This window comes from Oppia nitens, unplaced genomic scaffold (genome assembly GCF_028296485.1).
Source record: "Oppia nitens isolate AA-2021 unplaced genomic scaffold, nextdenovo-longstitch-racon4-pilon3 scaffold6_pilon_pilon_pilon, whole genome shotgun sequence".
NCBI lineage: Eukaryota > Metazoa > Arthropoda > Arachnida > Sarcoptiformes > Oppiidae > Oppia > Oppia nitens.
The window spans coordinates 6,257,914-6,276,229 of record NW_026533250.1 but is presented as its reverse complement, the minus strand read 5'-3'; the positions used below and the strand labels follow the sequence as shown (position 1 = coordinate 6,276,229).

The 18,316-nt window shown below is 17.7% G+C and overlaps 3 protein-coding genes across 3 annotated transcripts; 1 reads left to right on the top strand and 2 right to left on the bottom strand.

Moving 5' to 3' along the window:
- Positions 1–205: 205 nt before the first annotated feature.
- LOC128962829 (kelch-like protein 20) lies at positions 206–1,576 on the bottom strand. Its single transcript, XM_054309231.1, has 7 exons — positions 1,522–1,576; positions 1,294–1,358; positions 944–1,169; positions 748–866; positions 565–648; positions 366–454; positions 206–226 (listed from the first exon to the last, which is right to left on the bottom strand). The coding sequence occupies exons 1-7, from the start codon at positions 1,545–1,547 to the stop codon at positions 206–208; spliced, it is 630 nt and encodes a 209-aa protein (XP_054165206.1). The 5' UTR covers positions 1,548–1,576.
- Positions 1,577–2,950: 1,374 nt separating this feature from the next.
- Positions 2,951–4,751, bottom strand: LOC128962828 (choline/ethanolamine kinase-like). Its single transcript, XM_054309230.1, has 3 exons — positions 4,248–4,751; positions 3,134–3,862; positions 2,951–3,019 (listed from the first exon to the last, which is right to left on the bottom strand). Exons 1-3 carry the CDS (start codon positions 4,695–4,697, stop codon positions 2,951–2,953), a joined length of 1,248 nt encoding a protein of 415 aa, XP_054165205.1. The 5' UTR covers positions 4,698–4,751.
- Positions 4,752–15,136: 10,385 nt separating this feature from the next.
- On the top strand, positions 15,137–17,473 carry LOC128962827 (kelch-like protein 20). Its single transcript, XM_054309229.1, has 9 exons — positions 15,137–15,182; positions 15,298–15,516; positions 15,782–15,870; positions 15,989–16,053; positions 16,194–16,413; positions 16,479–16,594; positions 17,081–17,167; positions 17,276–17,364; positions 17,450–17,473. The coding sequence occupies exons 2-9, from the start codon at positions 15,346–15,348 to the stop codon at positions 17,471–17,473; spliced, it is 861 nt and encodes a 286-aa protein (XP_054165204.1). The 5' UTR covers positions 15,137–15,182; positions 15,298–15,345.
- The last annotated feature ends 843 nt before the right edge of the window (positions 17,474–18,316 follow it).

Sequence of the window (18,316 nt, the reverse complement as noted above, 5' to 3'; positions counted from 1 at the left end):
ATATATATATATTTAAATTGCACTATAAAAAATTATTTTATAATATATATATATATTAAAAAACATATGTTAATATTTATTAATAATTTTTTTATAATAATAATAATAATAATCATATAACAATGATATTTATTTTATAGTATTAGTATTACAATATTTATTTTGTTTAATATCTTTAATATTTTTAGTTTTTTTTTAAATTAAACTAATAATATAGTGTTGTTGCCTATAAATAACATCAAAAAAAATAAATAAATAAAATAATCATTGATTAGAAATTTTGTTTAGTATTATATATAAAAAAATAAATCATATATATATATATATATATAATTATAGTATATAATATATATACTAGTATTTACCCCAAATGCAAACAATTCATACGGTAATGTTTGGCTACTTGTATGCCATTGATTGCTACGATAATCATATAATTCAATTGAATTTAAATCTAACCAAAAAAAAAAAAATAAAATAAAAATCATAAACAACAACAACAAAAATACATTAAATATTTTTTTTTAATTAATTAAAAAATAAAATATAGTTATATAATATTACATGGAAAACCACCTAGTGCATATAATAATTGATTATCACCATGGACAACTAGACGAAATTCAATGCGCTTTTCAATCATTGAACCTAAAAAATTATTAATTAATTTTTTTTAAAAAAAGTTATATAAATCTTATTATTAGTTTTTATCATATATTTAATAATTTAAATAATAATAATAACTACCAATTGGTGTCCATTGGTTAGCAATGGGATCGTATGTTTCACATGTATTATGACCGCCACCGCCACCGCCGCCGCAAACATATATTTTGTCCATAAATACTGTACAACCCATTGAATATCTATTATGTATATACCGTATGAAACCGCATAATCGATAAGTGTATTAAAAAAATATTTTTAATTATTAATCCCTAACCTCTTAGTATGCATACTGGCCATCGGTTTCCACTGTCGACTAACCAAATCATACCTTTCCACTGTATTCATGGCACCAGTAGTCGGATGATAGCCTCCTATAGCATACAACACAAGTCCATTGTGTACAACAAGTGCCAAATCTGTCTTATTTTCGCTTAAATTTGAACCAAAATACCAGTCATTAGTTTCTATAGAATAATGTTCGCAACTATTTAAATATTCGTCTATCAAAACAAAAAAAAATTTGTATTTAAAAATTTATTTTTAATTTATAATTTAATTAATTTAATAAATTTTATAATTATTTTTTAAAAATAAAATAAAATAATTATTATTAAAAATAATTACCCGATTTAGAGACATAACCGCCGCAAACAACAATAGTATTGTTAATTACAGCCGCGTTTGAGACTCTAATAAAGAAAATTAATTTTTTATATATATATAAAAAATTAATTAATAAATTTACAATATTTTTTTTAGATATATAATATTAATAAAATTGCTAAAAAATTATTCAATTAATTTAAGTTATTTAAAATATAAATATTTTATTTTATTTTTAAAAATAAATACTCTCTCATAATATTTAACGGTTTCATTGGTTGCCAACTATTTGTTTGCGGATCATATGATTCAACTGTATTTGTTTCGCCATAAATCTGTTATTTATTTAGATATTTATTTTAATTTAATCAGCATTTTATTAAAATGTATAAAAAAAATTATGTTAATTATTTGGTTTATTAAAAAAAATAATTAAATAAAATATATATATATTTCAATACATTATGTCCGCCAATAGCATAGAGTTTGCTATCAAATGATATGAAACCAAACCGGTCGCGTCCAATGGACAGGGATTTTATGGGTAACCAATTATTATTATTATTACCCGAACCATTATTATCAATAAAATTATTATTATTATTATTATATTTCCAACATTGTTGTAGATATGCCTTATCTACAGTATCGCCACCACATATGTATATAATACTGTTATTATTATTATTATTATTAGTGATATTTTGTGATAACTAATAAAATAGTTTATAATAAGAAAAATTAATTTTTTTAAAACAAAATTTTTTTATTTTAAATAAAAATATCATTTATAATAACTTATACTGTAATTACATTATCTATGGATGCTATTAATATTGATACTATTAAATAGCATATAGTAATTGTTGTTTTAATAAAAAACAATAAATAATAAATATTTTTATTAAACATAATTAATAATTTGATTTAATTAAAAATTAATAAACAAAAAAAAATTTAGTTACTAATTACTTAAATGTAATTTTTTAAATTTTGTTTCATAAAAAAATAAATAAACATTAAATATTTGTATTTATTTTATAAATATTATTATACATTTTTTTCTTAAGATTAAAATGATTTACGAGTGTTTAACTATTTATTGATATATTTTTTATTTTATTTACAATCCAATGTTCAAGTGGTTAGTTATACTTAAATACTGATATTATTAATATTTAAAAAAAAAATTATTTAACAATTAATTAATTTTGTATTGTAAAATAAATTTATAGTTCAATAGTTCAATATAAATGCCAATAGATGTGTCGCAAATTGACTGCAATAAAATATTTATCAATAATAATAATAATTAAATAATTTATATAATAATAATATTTTTTAAAAATTAAATTAAATTATTATTATTATTATAACAGCTATGCTTAGTATTCAAAAAAAATATTCACAAATTATTGCTTAATTTATTTAATTTATAATAATATTATATGAATATGAAAAAAATAATTAATTCTTTAAATTCATGAAAATTTATTAATTAAATAATAATTATTTGCTAATAATAATAATAATAATAACTTTAATAATTAAATTATAATAGAAACACAATTACAATTATAAAAAAACATATATTAAAACTACAACATTTAAAATTATATTTTTATAATTTTTGTAATATTTTAAAATTAATTACTATTAATTAAAATTAATTAATTATTTATTTTTTATGGGCAATAAATTTACGTTTTAGTTCAATATAGATACCAATAGATGCATCACAAATTGCCTGCAATTAAATTTTTAAAATAAATTAATTATTAATTAATTTATAAAATAATAATTATTTTTTTATAAAAACAAATTAAATTTTTATTATTTTAATTATAACATCTATACATACATATGAAGTTTTTTCGTCTAACGGCACCTCATTGTCGCTCATAATAATGATAAACATAACAATCAAATGATAGGCTATTATGAAAAATTTGCATTCATTTAGCACCGAATCCACTGAATTGACCGATCGTTTTGACCACTTTTGGTCATCATTGCCGTCGCCGACGTCGCCGTCGCAAAGTCGACCACTTTCGCCGATATAGTCGGCAATAAATCGGCGCATTAGTTGATCATCGGGAAAATCTATCGGCGATTTACGGACAAACTCACTGAATAGTAGACCTAAATCCAGACCACGACTGCCATAGGATGAGTGATCAAAATCGCTTAACAATAGACTACCTGTGCTATCATTGGTTACCCATATGTTTCCGCATCGGAAGTCTGCATGGGTTAAGACAAACCTGTCAGCAGTGGTGGTGTCGGTGTCGGTGTCGGTGTCGACACCAGTAGTATGAGAGGACATATAGGTTTCCAATGACTCAATCAGCCAATTCATCTCCAATTTTAAATCAATTGATTGAAAGTTTAGACAATTATATTCATTGAACTTTTCTATCAGTTCAGACTCCCTGTCCACTAGTTTAGCCAAACCATCCGTACAAAAGTCAAGTATCCAATCGCTATGTTTACTAATGGGTGCATCCAATTGGTGAAACTGTGCCAACATTTTAGCTAACTTTCCCACCAATTGCTTGTCTGTCATATCATTTTCAGTGAAATGTCGGTGCTTTTCATACATACCATTAGAGTAAACATAAAAAAAAGATAATTTATTCAATAAATTATTAAAAAATACTATTTATATATATATAGTGTATATAACATTGAATATAACATAAATAAATAATTAATTAATTTTTTGTCATATTTAAGCTGGGTCATAATTAATTTTTTTTAACGGTTAGATATGTATTATTTAGATCAATAATTTTTGTAATAATGCTATTATATATATACAGTATATATACAGTATATATACAGTATATATATACAGTATATATACAGTATATATACAGTATATATACAGTATATATACAGTATATATAGAATATATACTGTATATATTATATACAGTATATATAGAGTATATACTGTATATACAGTACAATTACCGGATAGTATTGCAACACTTGACCCTCAGGGCATATCCCGTAGATTTTCGGTCCCAAACCTAACTGGCCTAACAATGGGGCCATAATATAGTCTTTGTGGACATCCTGGTGATGGCCTATACAAAATCGTTTAGCATTCAAACGTATAACCAGTTTAGTTGGACAGTCGGTATCATCGGCTAAGTCATCGTTGTTGGCCAACAATTGGCACAAATAGATTTTGTTGGTCAGACCGCCGGTCAATCGTTTGACCAGAATATTGTTGTCGACCGATTGGACCGAAGTTGTCGACCAAATACCGCCAACAAACTGGCGACACATTCGTAGACACAGTTGTCTAACATTTTCGGGATCCGTGCCTTTGATTTGCGTGGTTGTAGTCTTCATGTAATCGCCGAGACCTCCGGTGGCCGCGTCGTCAGCGCCGCCGGTGCTCTCATTTGAGGACATTTTTATTAATTTGTTTGTTTGTTTGACTAATTAAATAATTAATTAAAAAAAACATAAGTTGTTATTAATAGTATTGATTTAAAAAAAACAGATTTTTTTTTGTTGTTGTAAAATATCTTATTTTTTTTTATTTTATTACATTTACTAATTAAATACAAAAAAAAAATAAAAGTTAGTTAATTAATGTGTAATTTTTTAATAACTATTAAATAACACTAAAATAATTATAGGTATCAAATAGTTTATACAATATTTTTTTTTTAATTATTTGTAATATATTAATAATAATTATATTAAATGAATTTATTTGTTTGATTTGAATTTTATTTATTAATTATTTATTTTATTATTATTTTTGTAACAATAAATTTACGTTTGAGTTCAATATAGACACCAATCGATGCCTCACAAAGTTACTGAAAAAAAATAAATAATTATTACTAATTAATTAATTAATTAATAATTAATTTTTATTATAATAATAACAACAAAAAAATAAATTATCATTATTATTATAATCTATACATACATCCGTTTTCTAATAATTAATTAATTATAATTATAATTAATATGTAATTAAAGATTTTTATTATTATTATATAAAATGATTATTTATTATTTAATAAAATGATTATTTATTATTTAATAAAATGATTATTTATTATTTAATAAAATGATTATTTATTATTTAATAAAATGATTTTTATTATTAAAAAATATATATTTTTGTCGTAAAATAATAATAATAATAATAATATTTTATGTAAAGTATAAAAAATATATAATAATGAAAATTTTCTTTTAAGAGATTAATTTTTTTATTAAAAAAATAAAATAAAAACATTTTCCATTAGTTATGAATGCATGAAATAATTATATATACAATACTATATATATTAATTTAATATCAAAATAAACTAAAAATTTAGTTTTAAATTAATATTTAAGATTTTTTTTAGAAAAAAATATTTAAGTTTAACTGAATAGACACATAAAATACTAATATATATATAAATATAATAATGTTATTATTTTACAATTTTAATGATAAGTAACAAATAAAATAGTGTAAATTTATAATAATATTGTATAAAAATTTAGTAATTAAATTTAAATATACAAAAAAAAAATTAATAAGATTGTCATTATTTATATATAAATTTATATAAATTTTATAAATAAATATGTTTTAAAATCTTTATACGATTTATTTTTGTTGTAGTCTAAAATCTTATTTTGTTGAGAGTTTGAATGTTTAAACATATATATATATATATATATATATATGATATAAATTTTAACACAAGTATGTATATATATATATAAATATCATATATTGTTATTAATATAGGCTTATATTAGATAACAAAAAAAATATTTTAATAATAACTGTTAAAAATAACTTAATTATTTAATGTGTAATAATATATATTTTTTTATATATAAAGTTTAGTTATTAAAAACTACTAAATATAAATATTATATTATATTACTTATTCATATTTATAGATAAATTGATTTATTATATAAAAAAAATATTAAATAGTATAGTGTATTATATATTAATAATTAAAAATAAATTACTAATAAAATTTAATTGTATATTTATATTACACTATATAAGCATATTTTATATCTAATATAAAACGATTATATATTATTATTTATTTATTATTATTATTATTATTAAAAAATTACTATTTGCTAAAATAATAAATTATTTATTTACTAGATAATTTTATCTATAATTTTATTTGATTTAATTAATTAAGTTAAAATAAATACATAAATTAGAATTTAAATAATTTAATTTATAATACTATATAATATAAATATACTAATAACTAATAAGTTTTATTATAGAGATTCAATTTATTTTATAAAAATTTTATATTTAAAAAATTAATAATTAATATTTATTTTTTATAAAATAATTATTATTTATAACATATATATTATATTAATAATAATAAGATCTAGAATATACTAGAATATATTTTTTTTTGCAATTAATTATTATTTAAATAATTTATAGATTTGTATTTTTTAATAATCAATAAATACAAGTAATACATATTTTTTTGCAATAATAAATTATTTTCATAGTAATAATATTATTGCATTATATATATATTATTATTATGATTAATATTTTGCGTGTATTAATTAACAACAAAAAAAAACACATTAACATTTATGTAAAGTATAATGAATTAGTTATTTAAAAATAATAATCTAATAAATATATTTTTATATATAAATATATCACAAAAACTTATTAATTAAATTATCTTAAAAATAATCATAAAGTTTTACCTAACTTTTACTAATATGTTTAATTAATAATTAATTTATAGTATAAAATTATATTTAAAAAATATATTTGATTATAAATTAATATAGATATAAATTAAGTTTTTAAATATTAAAGTTTAAATAATAGTTATTTAATATAATTTTACCATAAAAAGTAATTTCTTAATAAAATATTTAATTATATTTTTTTATATAAATCTAGTTAACAAATTAATTATAAAATTAATTAAATAAATAGTATTAAAAAATAAATAGTATAATTAAACTATATTTTAAATATAATTTTATTTGAATTATGTCATCAATAATCAGATCAATGATAAAGATTTATAAAAGTTATCAATCATTTGAATCAGTAATCATTATATCCGATAAAATTCGTAACAAATACTAAATAACTATTTATGAATCAATAGACGACTATCTAAGGGGACAGTTGTCTACTAAACGTATAGTATTGGTACTGTTGTCACATATATTGGTTTTGATTAATGGTATTAAATTTACAACAATAGGTCTAATCAATAAAGTAATAAAGTTTGTAAATTTTTTTTATGTAATTTAATTTTTAGTATATTGTTTAATATGTCTATAGCTATGGGTTAGGGATCTATTGGGAGATCCATCCTATCTGATTGATACAACATTTCTATTTCCATCGCTTATGAGTATCGCATCGTTTGGCATAACTTTAGGATTTTGTTTAAGTAGTTATCATGAATACAGACATACACTGTATTACTGGGATATGTTATCGCAAATCAATAGTCAAACACTACAACATCCAATACAACCGAAACAATTGAAACGGTTATCATTGAAATTAAATCTAATTTATATATATCTAACATATATGTCGTATTTAACTTTGTTGGTATGCAATACTGTCTATATTTATGTGTATTACTGGGCACTGGTAACTGATTTTTTTATACCAATACCTATCGTTGGCTAATAACAATAATTATAAATCTATTATTAAGTATAATATTTATATTTATATCATAGGGTACAATTATTTCAATATTTATGTTTTATTATTCCTATTCAAGTATAGTTAAAATAATATTCAATGAACTAAATTGAAATAAAATAATTATTATAATAAATAAATTGTATAATATAACTATATTTAAATTATGTCATCAATAATCAGATCAATGAAAAAGATTTATAAAAGTTATCAATCATTTGATTCAGTGATCAATATATGCAATAAAATTCGTAACAAATACTATATAACTATTTATGATTCAATAGACGACTATCTAAGGGGACAGTTGTCTAATAAACGTATAGTTTTGGTACTGTTGTGACAGCTATTGATTTTGATTAATGGCATCAAATTTACAACAATAAGTCTAATCAATGAAGTAATAAAGATTGTAAATATTTTTTTTGTAATTTAATTTTTATTATATAATGCTTAATATGTCTATAGCTATGGGTTAGGGATCTATTGGGTGATCCATCCTATCTATTGGATACAACATTCCTATTTCCATTGCTTATGAGTATCGGATCGTTTGGCATAACTTTAGGATTTTGTCTAAATAGTTATCATGAATACAAACATACTCTATATTACTGGGATATGTTATCGCAAATCAATAGTCAAACATTTCCCCATTCAATACAACCAAAACAATTGAAACGGTTATCATTGAAATTAAATCTAATTTATATATATATCTAACATATATGTCGTATTTAACTTTGTTGGTATGCAATACTGTCTATATTTATGTGTATTACTGGGCACTGGTAACTGATTTTGATACCAATACCTATCGATGGCTAATAACAATAATTATTAATTTATTATTAAGTATAACATTTATATTCAATTCAATGGGTACAGTAAATACAACATTTATGATTTGTTATTCCTATTCAAGTTTAGTTAAAATGATATTCAATGAAATAAATGATAGAATTATTAAAATAATTAAAAATTATCGATCAAATAAATGGCAAACTATTTATCCGAAAAAATTGTTAATAGTAATCAGTAAACACAATAGGTTTACTAAATTGGTTATGAATTGCAATAGATTTTTCAATAGTCTAACATTTCTATTATATTTTATGTCAACTCCATGTATACTAATTGAAATGTTTAATATATTTAATGAAAATAACTTAATTATTGGTAAAATCACTTATTTATTTTTATTTATCTCAATATATTCATTATCGCTTTCTATAAACTCAATGAGCACTTGGATCAGTATATCAGCTCATTTACCATTAAATTAATTATACAGTTATCTGGCCAGACATCAGACAATGTATATACAAATGCGCCTAAAATTGCTTATATATGTCGAGCGACTGTCGGGACCAACAATTGGTATCTATTGTTACGATTTGTTTCCAATAAATAGTTTTGAATTATTTCAATACTATTATATTTGCGGTCAATTAATGTTCACTTTAGCCTCATTTGTCTAAATACTGTTTATATAATTTACCTAAAAAAATAATGTTATAATAATTAATATAGTTTTTATAGATATAATATAATATAATATAATATAGTTATAGTTAATACATTATTATAGAAAATTTTATATTTAAAAAATTTACAATCAATATTTATTTAATAAAATAATTATTATTTATAACATAACTATTATATAAATAATTATAATAAGATCTATAGTTGTATATAATTTTTATAATTAATTAATATTTAAATAATTTATAGATTTTTTTTTTGAATTACCAAATCATAATATTAATTATTTTATTTAAATTGAATGATTTTATCTTTCAATAGATAAATAAAATTTAATAACACATATTTATAAATTAATAATAATATTTAATTTTTATTTATTTTTATATTTAACATTTATTTAATTAACATTAATTTATATTTAAATATATTATATATAATATACAATATTTTAATAATAACTTACATTTACAATATATAAGTTATATATAAATATATACATACATTATTTATATATATTAAATTATTAAATACTATTTTTAAACTATTTAAATATATTTAGTTTTAAAACATTTTTTTTTTAATAAAAATAATAATTAACTAACTTGTAATTTTGATTAAATTATCAATAACAATTTGTTTGATACCACTTTTATACCAAACAATTAATTGTATATATAATGTATACAATAAATTGATAAATAAATAGACTAGAAATACATAATAGGATAACTGATTATTATTTGTATTATTATTATTATTGGTATTATTTATATTAATTATTTGTATAAAATAACTAAAACATATATACATTATTAACAATTGTAACCAAATTATTAGATTTACGGTTTTAGATATAAATCTCATATTTTTGCTATCAATTTGAAATGATTTTTGTATTGATTTTAATTGATATTTTTCATAAATATTAATCGATTTATTATATCTAATAAACTGATTGATAAGTAATTGATTTTTTCGGTGTAAACATCGATAATAATCTAAGTTTAGCCGATAGTATAGGTATTGTATGGCCAGATACCAGCCGTTTAGGTATACGATAGCTATTGGACAGTGATGTCTGAATAGTAGTAGTGATGGATATATTTGATAATAATTATCAAATACCTGATCGCCAGTAATATAGATAAACTTCATTAAACTGATTATTAGTTGTACTAATAGATAGCAAATTGTTGAGAAATTTTTATTAATATAATTATTTGTATTATTATTATTAGTAGTAGTATTATTATTAGTAGTATTATTATTAGTAGTATTATTATTAGTAGTATTATTATTAGTAGTAGTATTATTAGTATTATTATTAGTATTATTGTTAGTATTATTATTAGTAGTAGTATTATTAGTATTAGTATTAGTATTAGTATTATTATTATTAGTATTATTAGTATTATTATTCAATTCATATAATTCATCATAGATTTCAAATATTTGTCGATAATTTTTTTGAACTAATATATAGCTAACTAATAGTGGAATCAGCGATAATAATACAAACAATTTGTTTAATTTAAACCAAAATGTATTCACAGTTTCGGTGTTTTGGTGGCCAGTGTTGATGGTTGTGGTCGGCAATAGCGGTACAATAGCGCCGATAAAATAGACGGCAAATACTGAGTACATGAGTCCAGTAAAAAAACGGTCAACACTTTTGTGGCGGCTATTGATGCCGTAAATTATAAATAGATATTTAAAAAGCATTTTTTAAATTTTTAAATTTTTTAGTAAAATATTTATATAACATTAAGTTTAGTATAATTATAAACAAAATAAAATTATTATTATTATTATTATTATTACATATTTTTTAAAATTGTGAATTAATATTAAATATTATTAGTTTTATTATTATTATTATATTAATTTACAAAAAAAAATATTTATATATATATATATTGTAAATAATAGTTTGAATAAAAATATAACAAATTATTAATATAGTTATAAATTATTAATCAATTTTATTAATTATAACAATAATATAATTATAACTATGTTTTATATCATTAATATATAAAAAAAATGATTATTTATAAGTTTATTATTATTATTATTATATAAATTATAATGTTTATATAATAAAATTTTTATAATAATTAAGTTATTATTATTTTTAATTAATTATTATTAGGTATTCATAAAATTATTATTGTATTTAATATTATTATTATTTGATGTTGATTAATACGGTTCAGATGATCACAAAAATGTTTTTTGTGGATATTATATAGAAAATTGATTGAAATTTATATTTAATTAAAACAATATTTTAATTTAAAAATATTTATTTATATATTTATTTAAGTTTTATTATGTGCTATTTAATTGAAACATTAATCTATTATCCTGATACTATTACATAGCATTTGGAAATATATGATAAAAATTTTTGTATAAATATCTAATTAATTATAACTTATAAGTAGATTATTATTATTATTATTACACAATTATTATTAAATCGATATAATTATATTATTTTAGATTTAAGCACTTAATAAATTTTTGTTGTTGAATATTTTATTATAATTTCCATATATATATATATATATATATGTATATATATATATATAAATATAAATTAATACCTAGTTTAGAATTTATAATATAGATATTAACTTATATATATATATTTATAACTTTACAGTATATATATATTAAAATAATAATGATTATTAATAGATATTATATGTGATACACATGTGCAACATTACTATACATTTACATATTAAATAAGTATTATATAGATATATATACTGTATATACCACTGGTTATCAGTATAGTGATTTTTGTTTATTATAATATATTTCATCTAGCTCAAATACACTGTTACATATTAATTTTAATTAAGTGGTATATTTTATTTAATATTATATAAAAAAAAGGTTATTAAATTTGTGTATTATAATTTTTTTTGTTTTTTATCTTGGTCAGTAATTATGTTTTTAAGTAAGGGACCGTATAATAATCGTGATATCGCCTGGTATATACAGATTATAAAGTTTAGTAAAAAAAACTAAAATATTATTATTATAATGCAAATTATTTAATAATAATAATATATATATATATATATAATAGCATTGTTATTAAATAACTAAATACATAGTACCAAGTATCAATGTAAATAAATTTTAAAAAATTTAACATAAAAATGTAATATAATTATAATTAGAAATATATATATATATATTATTATTATTAAATAATTTTCATTATAATAATAATATTTTTTAATAGTTTTTTTTATAAATAGATAATTAATAAAATTAGAGTAAATATTTGTCTTTTTTTTTATAAAAATACAATTTAGTATAAAATAATAAATTTCTTTAATATATAGTTTTAATAGTTTATGATATAAACTATTTATATCTATAAAATTTATATTATATATTAAATTTAGTATATATTTGACATTTCCATACAAATATATATATATGATATTATTTTATTTATTTATTTTTTTCGATAAATAAAAATTAAATTAGATTTTCATATTAACTCATTGACTTTTAATATAGCAATAAATCAACAACAACAAAAATTATTATTTTTTTAAAAATTCAATTTAAATTTCAAGCGTTGACTTCAAATGCAATGCAAACATAATATATATTTAAACAAACAATAAAAATATTATAATAATTTATATAGGATTTGATAAGTAAATTGTTTGAATTATTTGTTTATATAAAATTCATATTAAACTTGTTTTTATTTTAAAATGAATTTTATACAATAGTTATAATATAAAAATTATTTTGTTATTATTATTATTAAATAAAATGATTTCTATTTTTAAATTCAATCATTTTTATTATAACAATATTTTATTCGTAATAATAATATTAATAATAATGTTATGATAAGTATAAAAACATATAATAATAAAAATTTTCTTTTAAGAGATTAATTTTTATAAAAAAAATAAAATAAAAATATTTTCCATTAGTTATTAATGCATGAATTAGTTGAAACAGTGTAAATATATATATATATAATATTTAAATTTAATATCTAAATTAAATAAAAATTTAGTTTTAAATTAATATTTAATATTTTTTTAGAGAATAGAAAATACAAATATATATTATATTATATACAGTTTATAACTAAATATATATATAAATTAATACAATTTCAATGTCAAACTTAACAAAATAATGTTATTATTTTCAAATTTAATGCTAAGTAATAAATAAAATAATAGATTTAAATATGTAAAAAAATAAATAAGATTTTCATAATTTATGAAAAAATTTTTAGAAGATTTAATTATTTTGTACTATAAAATATTATTAAAAATTTTTAAACATGTTTGATATAAATTTAAAAATAAATATATATTTTAATATATTATTACTAAAATAGATCTTATCTTAAATAAACAGAAAAAAATTTTATAATAAACGTTTATTTATCTAAAGAAATATATTAAATTAAAATATTTTTTTTTTTTAAAATTAGAAAAAAATAAATAAAATAATTTTTAACAAAATTGTAATTAGAAAAAAATATATAATTAAAAAATGTTCTTAAAAACATTTAAAAAAAAAATTAATAGATTTACAGTATTTTATAAATTAAATATTTTTCAATACTTTTATAATTTTTTTTTTATATAAAATAATTTTGACGTTATTTCTGAATAAATAGATTTTTTTTTCATCTCAAAATTTAAGTTGTCAAAATTTCTGACGTTTTGTTTGTTATTGTTGTTGTTGTTGTTGTCATAGTGATTGCGTTAACAATCAATGACGTCAGTAAGAAATAGATTTCTAATAAAATCAATGATTAAGTATTAATTTGTGACGGTTTTGGGTTAAATGCCCGTCAAATGCCGTCAAAAGGTTTGCTTAAGTTAGATTAGGTTAAGTACCTAATTGAAAACATAATATTTTAAATATAGAAAATTAATATAAAATTTTTAAATAATTTCATATACAGTATATATATTGTTAATTATTATTAAATTTACTAAAATTGTATTTTAACTTTTAATAGAATATTACATAGATAAAAGATAAATATATACAGTATATAATATAGTTATAATTACAAAAATTAAATTAATTATATTTTAATTTGTGTTACTGAAAGTTTATTTTTAATAATTTTTAAACCATAACAAATTTAAAAAATTTAATTAATAAGTTAATTATTGTTTTTTTTTAAAGTAACTTGGTTAGTGAACAATCAATGATTAAATATTTATAACCTTGATATTTTTTGTAATAATAATAATAAATTGTTTTTATCTTACTTAACTATTTTAATAAATAATAAGTATTTATTTTATTGATAACAAAACAATGTCATAATTAAATTGAAATAAACTAAACAAATACAGTATTATTATTATTATTATTATTACAAAAATATTAATCAATTAATTAAAAGTACATTTAGAACACATTATGATTTTATTTTCAAATAAAAAAATTTCATCTATAAATACAATACTAATTTTTTATTTATTTTTTTAAAAAAATAAAATCTAGTATTTAATATATAGTTAATATAGTTTTCAATATATTTATATAATAGTATATTTAAAAAATAAATTTTTATCTCAACTATAATAATAATAATAATAATGTTTAAACAATTAGTAATTTATTTATTAATTATTTTTATTAGTTTAGTTCAATCACTAAATAACGACAATATTAATAATAATGTAAATATAAAATAATAATCAATTAATTAATACTAAATTATTTCAATGAATTTTATTTATTATTAATTTTTTGTTTTTTTATAATAATTATTAAATAATAATTATAAAAAAATAGCAACATGGTCAATTATCTATCGATGATAATAATAGTGATGATGTATATATGTGCGGCGGTTTCGATGATATAACAATAACAAACCAGTGCTGGAAATATAATAACCAAACCGGTAGTAATCAATGGCAACCAATTAGATCCATGTCCACGGGTAGGGTATGGTTTAAATTGGTATCGACTGATGATTCAAAACTAGTGTACGCTATTGGCGGACAAACTGTATGTTTTAAATAATTTTTATTTTTTAAAAACTTAAATATTATTAATATTTAATAATTATTATTATTATTTAATAAATATAATTATGATTTAATAAATATAATTATTATTTACTAAATATAATTATTATTTACTAAATATAATTATTATTTAATAAATATATTATTTATTTAGAGATGGGAGTTATATATGAAAAATATATCAATAAAATTATTAAAATATTTATAAAATTATATATTATTTAAATACATTAAATAATTTATAGGATAGACATATAGACACCGATAGTTGTGAATCATATGATCCCCAAACAAATCAATGGAAACTATTGAAACCGTTGGCATTTTCCAGAGAGTATTAATTAATTTTTTCAAATTTAAAATATATATATATATATTAATTAAATTTTCTACTTAAATATTAAGATTAAATTATATATTTATTTATTTATTTTTTGTTTTATTTAAACCAGTGGTATGGGTGCAGCAGTTTTGAACAATACTATCTATGTTTGTGGCGGTTATGATGATAATACCCGTAATTATTATTATTATATATTTTTTATATAAAAAAATAATTAATTAAATATTTATTATATAAAAATTTATTATAATAATTATATTAATAAAATTATTTTTTATTTATTTATTTTTTTAAAAAATATTAATACATTGTAGTTAAACGTCATATTGAATGTGAATATTATTCACATGCGGATAATGACTGGCATTTTACTAGATCAATGATCCAGGTTAGGGCATATTTTGAATTGGTAGCCCTTGGTGGCAATATGTATGCAATTGGTGGCGATATTGGTGGTATGTATTTGAATACAGTGGAACGGTATGATCTGGCCAGTCATCAATGGCAACTGGTGGCCGGTATGCATAAAAATAGGTTAGGGGGTGATACTGTTTAAAAATTGAGCATGCTTAATTTTGTATTATTATTATTATATATAGATCTGGCCATGCTGCTGTAGCCTATATGGGCAAAATCTATGTGTGCGCTGGCGATAGCTATACTAATAATACATGTGAATCATATGATCCCATTAGAAATCAATGGACACTAATTGGTTAGTTATACAGTATATAGTATATACTATAATAGTTATAATACTAATTATTAATTATAATAATTATAATAATTATAATACTAATTATTAATTATAATAATTATAATACTAATTATTAATTATAATAATTATAATACTAATTATTAATTATAATAATTATAATACTAATTATTAATTATAATAATTATAATACTAATTATTAATTATAATAATTATAATACTAATAATAATTATAATTATAACTAACAGATAATTTTTTTTGTTAATCAATATATAGAATATTTTGAAGAAAAATATTTCTATTATTTAGACTATTAATAGACACACGAAAAAAAACATTATTATTATTATTAAATTATTTTATTATATATTCTATTTAATTAATTCAATATAGATTATAAATGTTTTTTATTATATAAAAAAAATTAAAATACATAAATTATAATATTATCAATTATATATTTTTTTAAAAATTTATATCTATAGCACCTATGAATGAAATAAAACGTATGGCTGATCTACAATTATTAGTTTATCATGGTCAATTGCATGCAATGGGTGGCCAGAGTCCAGGTATATATATATATATATATATATAATTTATTTGCTAAAAATTATTATCAAATATAAATTAAAAAATAACTAAAAAAAAAATTTAATTTATTTAATATATGATATCAGTTACCGATTCAATTGAAATATACAATCAAACTACTAATCAATGGCATTATAGTAGCCAAACATTGCCGCATAAATCAATGGCTTTCGGGGTATAAATAATTTTTAAAAAAAAAAGTTAATTAATTATTCAATTTTTATTACAATTACTTTTATTTATTTATTTTTTTTAAATAGGTAACAGTATTGAAGAAACATTAATTGTAATTAAGTAACACTTATACAAACATTAAACAAAAATATAATTAATAATTAATAATAATTATTATCAGAATTTTTTTTTAAAAAAAATATATTTGTTTAAAAATATGCAAAAATTTGTATTTTGATAAATAAATAATTTAATTTTTTTTAATAATAATAACTTTTAATATAGTAATTATAACTATTATTTTTTTAAAAAAATTAATTTAATAAATAATAGTTAAATAATTTTCCAAAAAAATAGTAACACTTTTTTTTATTATTGTATATCTAAATTAATATTTGTTTTTTTTTTAAATAAAACATTTAAACAATTATTAATTGTTTATTTATTTATAATAATAATAATTATTATTATTTGTTTTTTTCTAAAATAATACAAATTATTAAATAAATTGTTATAAATTTTTTCTACTGATAATTAACAAAATATGATAAAAATAAATTACAATTAATTATTAGTTAATTACTATTAAATTAAGTACTTTAAGGATAAGTGTTTAAAGATTAATAAAAAATTAATTATTTAAATAATATATTTATAATGAAAATTTTTTTTACAATATTTTATTTGAAACATTAAAAAAGTAAATTTTTTTCTTGTAAACAAAATACACAAAAATAGTTTTAATAATTTTGATAAATAATTTTTTAAATTATATAATATTTTTATAATGTATAGACAAATATTATTTTATTCAATAATTTTTTTTATAGTTTTAATGCTATTCTAGCATTAAATGCAATTGTTTTCAATGATAATAATAATAATGTAAATATTAACACATTATATATTACTGTATATCTATACATTATACTTAAATATTAATATTATTTTTT

Coding starts and splice junctions, on each gene's coding strand:
- LOC128962827 (XM_054309229.1), top strand. CDS start 15,346: ATGTGCGGCGGTTTCGATGATATAACAATAACAAACCAGTGCTGGAAA. Junction 15,517..15,781: donor ACGCTATTGGCGGACAAACT/GTATGTTTTAAA, acceptor AATAATTTATAG/GATAGACATATAGACACCGA. Junction 17,168..17,275: donor AATGGGTGGCCAGAGTCCAG/GTATATATATAT, acceptor ATATGATATCAG/TTACCGATTCAATTGAAATA.
- LOC128962829 (XM_054309231.1), bottom strand. CDS start 1,547: ATGAAACCGTTAAATATTATGAGAGA. Junction 649..747: donor TAACCAATGGACACCAATTG/GTAGTTATTATT, acceptor ATAATTTTTTAG/GTTCAATGATTGAAAAGCGC. Junction 455..564: donor TGCACTAGGTGGTTTTCCAT/GTAATATTATAT, acceptor TTTTTTGGTTAG/ATTTAAATTCAATTGAATTA.
- LOC128962828 (XM_054309230.1), bottom strand. CDS start 4,697: ATGTCCTCAAATGAGAGCACCGGCGGCGCTGACGACGCGGCCACCGGA. Junction 3,863..4,247: donor AAGTGTTGCAATACTATCCG/GTAATTGTACTG, acceptor ATGTATGAAAAG/CACCGACATTTCACTGAAAA. Junction 3,020..3,133: donor TAGACGAAAAAACTTCATAT/GTATGTATAGAT, acceptor ATTTAATTGCAG/GCAATTTGTGATGCATCTAT.